This window comes from Podarcis bocagei (genome assembly GCF_964188305.1).
Source record: "Podarcis bocagei genome assembly, chromosome: 9".
Classification (NCBI taxonomy): Eukaryota; Metazoa; Chordata; class Lepidosauria; order Squamata; family Lacertidae; genus Podarcis; species Podarcis bocagei.
Genome location: NC_138134.1, coordinates 6437641 through 6446580, shown reverse-complemented (window position 1 = coordinate 6446580; position 8940 = coordinate 6437641). Strand labels below are relative to the sequence as shown.

Below are 8940 nucleotides of genomic sequence, written 5' to 3'. Positions count from 1 at the left end.
TGCTGCTTATACAGCTTCTTTAAAATTATTTTTTGATAAGCCACAGTTGCCCTCTATTCTAAGGCTGAGTGGTGTTTCTCTTGCATTGCTTTATCTCTGCTTCTTTTCCCTTGTAAAGGCAACACAATTCATTTCTGTAGAATCACCTTCCCAGCCCTGTGGAAACTCCCCTCTTCCAATTGTTTTGCCTCCATTTAGATTTTAGAAATATTGTTTTACTGATAGCAGGATTTGAACTTCCAACATACGGTAACTCTTCAGTAGCCCTGTGAATTTCAGGCTTCACCCCCTTCCATTTATTCAGTGACAGGTGTACATGGCCTTATTTTACTCCCAGAAAGAGCCAGTTCCTGATATTTTTCTACCACCTCGGGGTAGATGGGGCTGCTGTTCTTCAGGGCAAACTTGACAGCTGCCTCCTGGTAATGGGGTTGGAGGTTTGGACAAGGGTGATCCCAGCAGTCCCTAGAAGCAGGCGTGACAGGCCGCAGTTGGACACAAAGCGAGGCTGGGCTTTTCCCTGGAAGCAGGCGCTTGTATCTGTACAAAATTAAGAAAGCAACATAAATGATAATGCTTATGTGGAAGATTTTGAGGACTTGAAATGTATAACCAGTGCATGATTTCACTTTGATGATGGGCATTGAAGCTCAAAAAAAAAAAAGAAGACCCTAGGGTGGGTCTACACACCGGGGGGGGGGGGCAGAAGCTATTAATAAGTCAGAAATCATTATAACAAAAGGGGGGGAAATGCTATGGAAAATTGCATTGAATTTTAAAAAAAACTCTCCACCGCCATCTGGTGTTGCATGTTTGTAACACATTCAAAACACTTTTTTTTTTTTTTTTTTTACTAATGTAGCTGAGTCCTTGTGTGTTTGAGGCTAAGGTGAAATTTGAATTGGGGATTTCATATTAAGTAGAAGGTAATATTCTTGTTATTTCTAAGGGGCATGTCCTGCTTAGCTAGTTTTCCAGAAATGTGTGGATTTTGTGAGACTGCAGCTTAGTTGGGGATGGGAAAAAAAGAAAGGTGATAACCATGCGGGTGTTCTGGGAGTTGCTTGCCGGTGGGGGCAAAGCCACAGCAATAGCCCTGTCACTAACCCGGATGGACATGGGCTTGGGGCTCTGTGGGAGCACAGAATTGACTCCACATTTGTGCATCATAGTATAGTTCAAAATTATTCTGAGTGTCATCGAGTCCAAGCCCCTGCAATGCAGGAATCTCAACAAAAACATCCCTGGCAGATGCCCACCCAGTCTCTGCTTGAAAACCTCCAAGGAAGGAGAGCCCGCCACTTTCTGGGGGATTCAGCACCTCCCAAAACAATAAGTGAACTGAATGGCAGCTATCCTTTGAACTTTGCACTTTCCAAGTTCTGCAGTGCTGTTCTCTAATTTAAAAAAAATGTATACAGCAATATATTTTAGGAAATGTACATAAAAAGGTACTTGTGTGAAAATAACATACAAAAATGCACATTATGCCTGTCCCAATATGTATATTAGGAGAAATGTGCCCTAAAACACTCACAATATATATATATATATATATATATATATATATATATATATATATATATATATATGCTTTCGTAGATTTTCACGGGTACAGGAATGCAGGTTTTGGTGTCTTCGGGTGTCTTCCCGTGTAAGAGTTGGGGTGTCTAGGCGACGTTTCGACGAGGTCTCACTCGTCATCTTCAGGCTGGTGCTTTCGGCTTCTTGTTACTGGAACAGAGCAGGATCTCAGTGTTTGAGTTCCTATAAATACTGTTGAGGGGGTGTGGTGTATAGCCTCCAACGTTCTGGGCAGAGAGGAAGTTCCCAGGTTAGTGTGCCTTTTCTTCTTTTGTTCATTAATTACTTGAGGGATATCTTGAGTGATTTCTTGAGTGATATTCTGAGTACCACTTAGGAGGGTCATTAGGTGTGGATTAGTTGCTAAAGCTTTCGTGTCTTGACCTCTTAAGCTTGTGAAGAGTTTTTCTGAGAAGATGGCTGTACTGCAAATAGTTGTGCTCTGGCTTGGCTTCGTGTATAGGGGCGAGCTGTGGTTTTGTGCCCTGTGCCAGCCAGATCTGTGTAGGGATTGCAGGGGGGTGCAGCATCCGGAGGTGCCACTATGGTTTGGCTACTGGATGGTGTCTGTAATTTATCTGTGGAGAGGGTCTGGGTTTGGGTCTGGTGTGGTTGATTGGAGATGGCGTTCTGTGTGCCTCTGGTTCTGGTGTCGGTTTTTGTGGGGAGGGCTAATTTCCAGATGTTTGGCAGGCGGGACGTGTCGTCACGCTTGTTCATGTTGTGAGGGTGTTTCTCTATCTCGATGGCTTCCATGATTATTCTCTTGTGGTGATGTTCTGAGTACCACTTAAGAAGAAAAAACTTCCTCTCTTTACCAACACATGAAAGAAACAGGACACGAAATTAATTTTGCAGATTCCAAATTGCTCTTTAACATGGAACATCACCACAAGAGAATAATCATGGAAGCCATCGAGATAGAGAAACACCCTCACAACATGAACAAGCGTGACGACACGTCCCGCCTGCCAAACATCTGGAAATTAGCCCTCCCCACAAAAACCGACACCAGAACCAGAGGCACACAGAACGCCATCTCCAATCAACCACACCAGACCCAAACCCAGACCCTCTCCACAGATAAATTACAGACACCATCCAGTAGCCAAACCATAGTGGCACCTCCGGATGCTGCACCCCCCTGCAATCCCTACACAGATCTGGCTGGCACAGGGCACAAAACCACAGCTCGCCCCTATACACGAAGCCAAGCCAGAGCACAACTATTTGCAGTACAGCCATCTTCTCAGAAAAACTCTTCACAAGCTTAAGAGGTCAAGACACGAAAGCTTTAGCAACTAATCCACACCTAATGACCCTCCTAAGTGGTACTCAGAATATCACTCAAGAAATCACTCAAGATATCCCTCAAGTAATTAATGAACAAAAGAAGAAAAGGCACACTAACCTGGGAACTTCCTCTCTGCCCAGAACGTTGGAGGCTATACACCACACCCCCTCAACAGTATTTATAGGAACTCAAACACTGAGATCCTGCTCTGTTCCAGTAACAAGAAGCCGAAAGCACCAGCCTGAAGATGACGAGTGAGACCTCGTCGAAACGTCGCCTAGACACCCCAACTCTTACACGGGAAGACACCCGAAGACACCAAAACCTGCATATATATATATATATATATATATATATATATTTGCTTTCGTAGATTTTCACGGGTACAGGAATGCAGGTTTTGGTGTCTTCGGGTGTCTTCCCGTGTAAGAGTTGGGGTGTCTAGGCGACGTTTCGACGAGGTCTCACTCGTCATCTTCAGGCTGGTGCTTTCGGCTTCTTGTTACTGGAACAGAGCAGGATCTCAGTGTTTGAGTTCCTATAAATACTGTTGAGGGGGTGTGGTGTATAGCCTCCAACGTTCTGGGCAGAGAGGAAGTTCCCAGGTTAGTGTGCCTTTTCTTCTTTTGTTCATTAATTACTTGAGGGATATCTTGAGTGATTTCTTGAGTGATATTCTGAGTACCACTTAGGAGGGTCATTAGGTGTGGATTAGTTGCTAAAGCTTTCGTGTCTTGACCTCTTGAGCTTGTGAAGAGTTTTTCTGAGAAGATGGCTGTACTGCAAATAGTTGTGCTCTGGCTTGGCTTCGTGTATAGGGGCGAGCTGTGGTTTTGTGCCCTGTGCCAGCCAGATCTGTGTAGGGATTGCAGGGGGGGTGCAGCATCCGGAGGTGCCACTATGGTTTGGCTACTGGATGGTGTCTGTAATTTATCTGTGGAGAGGGTCTGGGTTTGGGTCTGGTGTGGTTGATTGGAGATGGCGTTCTGTGTGCCTCTGGTTCTGGTGTCGGTTTTTGTGGGGAGGGCTAATTTCCAGATGTCTGGCAGGCGGGACGTGTCGTCACGCTTGTTCATGTTGTGAGGGTGTTTCTCTATCTCGATGGCTAATGACCCTCCTAAGTGGTACTCAGAATATCACTCAAGAAATCACTCAAGATATCCCTCAAGTAATTAATGAACAAAAGAAGAAAAGGCACACTAACCTGGGAACTTCCTCTCTGCCCAGAACGTTGGAGGCTATACACCACACCCCCTCAACAGTATTTATAGGAACTCAAACACTGAGATCCTGCTCTGTTCCAGTAACAAGAAGCCGAAAGCACCAGCCTGAAGATGACGAGTGAGACCTCGTCGAAACGTCGCCTAGACACCCCAACTCTTACACGGGAAGACACCCGAAGACACCAAAACCTGCATATATATATATATATATATATATATATATATATATATATATATATATATATATATATATATGAGAAAGCTTTTATAAACAAGGAAATGTTTACTAAAAATTATATATATATATATATATATATATATATATATATATATATATATATATATATATATATATATATATTTAATTAAACATTTCCTTGTTTATAAAAGCTCTTTCTTCAGGTTGTGTTTTCTACAGATCAGTTACATTTGTTGTGAGACATTGGTGTTATATGCAGCATAGGGTTGGGAAGAAAAGGGGGGGACAGGAGAGAGGGGGTGGTGTGGTGAAGCTTATATTCTTTTACTTAGTATATGGGGGGGGGGTTGTGTCAGCGTCACTTGGGTAGGTTCTTTTTCTATTCGCTTTTTAGGTTTCCTTGGTGAGAGAGGTTGGGGTGGCCTAGGGTGTAGGGTCTTTGGTTGGCTGCAGTGAGATTTGTTTGTGCATGGGGGGGGTTGTTGGGTCAAGTTAGCCATAATGAATCGTATGCTGTCGGTGGGTTCATGTTGTTGTCTTGTTGGGCTGTGTATCTGATAAAGGGGAGCCATACCAGGGTGAAGGCGTCCTATTTCCCCCCATGTCAGTTTCAGTCTATAGGTTAGTAAGGCTGTTCCCCATACTACTTGATACCAGTGTTCCATGTTTATCCCTCCAGTGTCTAGCTATGAGGATTCTGGCTACTGAGAGTAGGTGGGGTATGAGCTCCAGGTCCCAGAGCTTTGTTGGGGTGCTTTCGGTCCTGGTGGGATTGAGATCATCGGACGGCGGTGGTGGGGGCTCCAAGTGGCCTCTTTGCTTGTCATTTTGGACTCCCCTTTGATGGTGGCGGTGATGGCAGCGCGGGCACCAGACAGGCAACTTGGTTGGTTCTGGTGGTCCCTAGGAGTTTGGTGTGGCCGTTGTGCTCGCCATCTTGCCTCGCCCAAGGCAGCATCACTCACAATTTTTTAAAAAATTAATCTTTTTAAAATTGTAAACTGATGTGGAAATGTGGCAAATTGAATTTAAGATTAGAAAAAACTGAAACTGGTGGTTTTGCCTATCTGGGTGGCGCTGTAGGTTAAACCACAGAGCCTAGGACTTGCTGATCAGAAGGTCGGTGGTTTGAATCCCCGTGACGGGGTGAGCTCCCATTGCTCGGTCCCTGATCCTGCCAACCTGGCAGTTCGAAAGCACGTCAAAGTGCAAGTAGATAAATAGGTACCACTCCGGTGGGAAGGTGAACAGTTTTTCCGTGCGCTGCTCTGGTTCGCCACATGACCCAGAAGCTGTACGCCGGCTCCCTTGGCCAATAAAGCAAGATGAGTGCTGCAACCCCAGAGTTGGCCACGACTGGACCTAATGGTCAGGGGTCCCTTTACCTTTACCCATAGGGATAGTGGTTTTGCCTATCCCACCTCAGGAGTGATACCTTACCTCTTCCTAATTATATGGGAAAAGACCCACAGAGTCGACCCCACCCATATGACAGTATTATCGCAGCACCTAGCCATGAAGGATCCAGTCGAGGAAAAGCTGCTCTCATGTGGTTGGGGCTTCATCTAAAGGGCACCTGGAACAGTTGGTAGAACAAAGTGTTGAGGAGTATATCTTACCGAATGAAACCTTTCGGAGGCACAATATTTCCTTCAGCGTCCAAAGGAGGAGCTCGGCACTCACTCCTCAGTTTGAGTTGATCACATCGTTTCATTTCATTCTTTGTTCGGGTCAGAACTCTCTCTTTATGTCTCCAATCCACAAACAGTGCGTCCCCTTCAATGAACTTAATGTAGGTGTTCCCATCCAACTGCGAAGGAGGTGGGACTGGTGGCACAGCCATGAGTTCTTTCCTGGGAGCAGTGATCCATCGCCATGTGTTGCTATCAAAAGGCTTATCCGGTCTTGGGCGATAGATTGCTGGCAACCTCCCTACATCCAACCACGTATGGTATCCCCAGACGTGCCATAGGCTATCCTCTTCCACTGGGCAACGTATTTTGTGGCTGACACTTATTTTGGCATCTGTGTGGGGTGGTCTTTCAACAGCCAGTTTATGGTAGGGTCTTGGAGAAAACCCTGGCCATGACACATATTTGTCTGTACAGAGGAAGTGCCTCTCTTTCCATGTGGTCATCTTGAACAGGAATTCAGATTAACCCTAGGCAGGGGGAAAGAAGGGCGTTCAGAGACATCAGAAGCCCCAGTATTGGCCTACAAGATGATGCCCTACTGCAATACCCAGCTTCAGTTTGTTGAAGATCCTAAGGCATAAGAAATGTAAAATACCCATCGTAACATAGTCCTACCTATGGAATCCTGCTTCCACATGTCCCAGTCCCATGTTCTCTTCCTTCAAGCCTTGGCAACCATATAAGACAACAGTTGCAGTTAACAAGGAGACCTACGATTTAGGAATCCTTTACAAGAAAAACACTTTGCTACCCTTTCCTGCATTTCATTTGCTGTCTCCCCAACAGTCAACGTTCAGATTGTAAGCTCTATGGAGCAGGAGTCTAGCGTTTTTCATTTATGACTCTGTTTAGTGCTGTCACAAAATGCATCTGCTCCTGTTGAGTGTTCTCTCTCCTCAACAAAGATGAAGTGTGTGTGATCATTTACTGTGCATAGGCCAAGAAACCGAGAATAAGGCATCCCATAAAATGGGGAACAGCTGCTTCCTCTGCCTCCTTGTCTATTTTCCAGTTGCGATTCTGCGAAGAGCACAGAGAGATGAGCAGGAAGGCTGCACAGATAGCAAGCTATTTGATAATAATCTCAGCCACAATATTTACATTTTTTTAAAAGAGTTTAATGAAGAGGCTAACTATTACAATGCTGACAGAGAAAGATGAAGAAAAGTTTAAACATATCTCTAACTCATTATGGAGCTGCAGGAATAGTGCAGACATTAAGAGGAACGGAGGCTGAGGAGTTACCAGCCACTGCGCATGCTCACCAGGAATAATGGAAAATGTGCACCTCATTATTCTACAAAGAGGGACTTGTGCAAATTTCCCAGTCAGTATACAGAATCCAGGGGCAAAACTAGGCTTTATTTCACCCGGGTTAAAGATCCAATCTGGCACCTTCCCACATGCAATTGAGTCCACACACAGACTGGGAAGCCTCTGGAGGCTTCGCCTGGGGCAAAGAACCTGGCTATCACCCCGGTAGTTACAGCACTGCATAATCTCCAACAGGCTTTGGAAAATGCGCACATGTTGACTGAATTTTGTACATTTCCTGACCATTCTGATCCCCAGCAGGCTTTGGGGAATGTGCATTTCCTTCACTTTGGCCCTGCCAAGGACACATAATGAGGCTTGTCATACCTTACAGTGCCAAACTCGCTGTCCTTCCCACAGCAGGAACGCAGAGCAACAGAGGCACATGAACTGAGACTCCTGTATATCTTGGAACATAACATTTCCAGAGAGATATCAAAGCCAGTATTGTGTCACCTTGAAGACTAAGCAATTCATTATGGCCATAGCTTTCCTGGATTCAATCCCATGTCATCAGCAGTTGAGAGGTATATAAAGAAGTCGAGAGAAAACATTTAAGTGATAATCAGAGCTTAAATATATGCTAAAAAGGCACATCTTTCACTGTACCAGATTGGTGATAATTTACTCAGCATTACTAAAATGATTATATTAACAGAGAACCATTCAAAAGGAACATTGACAGCAGATTTATCCTGGAATTGGTCAGCTCATTAACATGTGCAGTGTGGTGAAAATGATGGAAAGGCTTTGTCTCTATTTAACTCTTGTCAGGCAGGGGTGGCAACTTGAATAAAATATTGCGGGGGGGGGGCAGGTAAGCTCCACCCTGCAGAATTGGTGACATGACATGGCAGACACACACCATTTTTATGGCAATGCACATCAACTTGGGGGGCGGGGCTGGCTCCCTCAAATATTAGCTCCTATGGGGACAGCACCAAACTTTTTGGTGAATTGAAATTCAGCTGTTTCATGTTGTAATCTTCCTTTGAATGGTCACCTTAAGGTCAGTTACGGAATATCCCAATAGGCTGAATTGTTCTCCCACTGATTTATGGTTATTGCCATTTTTTATTTCACATTTGTTCATTTATTCTTTTGTACGGAAACTGACCAGTTGCCCTGAGTACAATTGTAGAATGCAGTAGAATGCATTGTACATTGAATCTGTGTAGAATGCAGAAGGGAATTGGCGGCAGATGATGGGATAAATGATACTGGAAGATGAGCAGGTGATTTCGATTGGTTTTATACCATGGTCTTCCCCCCAAATAACTGTAGTTTAGTGAGGGTGCTGAGAACATTCACCTTGAGATTCTTTGCTCTCTTTCCCAAGTCTCCCTGGGAAGATGAAGTGTCTGGAATACACCAGTTTAAGTCTATGCTGAATGTGACCAAATAACTCAGAGCTCCTCAGGCAGATGTTCCCTATGCTATGCTGCCATTGAGATGGGAAAAATCACATTTGCCCCAGGAGAAGATGCCGGGGATTTGCTTGCCTTTATTCTTCCTAAGGGCTCCTTTTCCTTCTGTCTGCAGCTGTGTTCTATTCCATTGTGTGCTTTGATGTTTCCAAGCTGGCTTCCTGGCTCACACATGCGTGATAAATTCCCACAGCAACTAGTTGTG

The 8940-nt window shown here is 44.7% G+C and overlaps 1 protein-coding gene across 5 annotated transcripts; it reads right to left on the bottom strand.

Moving 5' to 3' along the window:
- Positions 1-269: 269 nt before the first annotated feature.
- On the bottom strand, positions 270-8938 carry TEX52 (testis expressed 52). 5 transcript variants are annotated; one of them, XM_081207947.1, is made up of 4 exons: positions 8811-8933; positions 7636-7801; positions 5920-6461; positions 270-540 (listed from the first exon to the last, which is right to left on the bottom strand). In XM_081207947.1, the coding sequence occupies exons 3-4, from the start codon at positions 6435-6437 to the stop codon at positions 297-299; spliced, it is 762 nt and encodes a 253-aa protein (XP_081064073.1). In that variant the 5' UTR covers positions 6438-6461; positions 7636-7801; positions 8811-8933; the 3' UTR covers positions 270-296. The 5 variants fall into 5 exon arrangements, with proteins under 5 accessions (XP_081064073.1, XP_081064075.1, XP_081064072.1 ...); XM_081207949.1 differs by lacking the exon at positions 8811-8933 and adding an exon at positions 8620-8801 and having other exon boundaries at positions 7765-7801; XM_081207946.1 differs by lacking the exon at positions 8811-8933 and adding an exon at positions 8620-8800.
- Between the last annotated feature and the right edge of the window lie 2 nt (positions 8939-8940).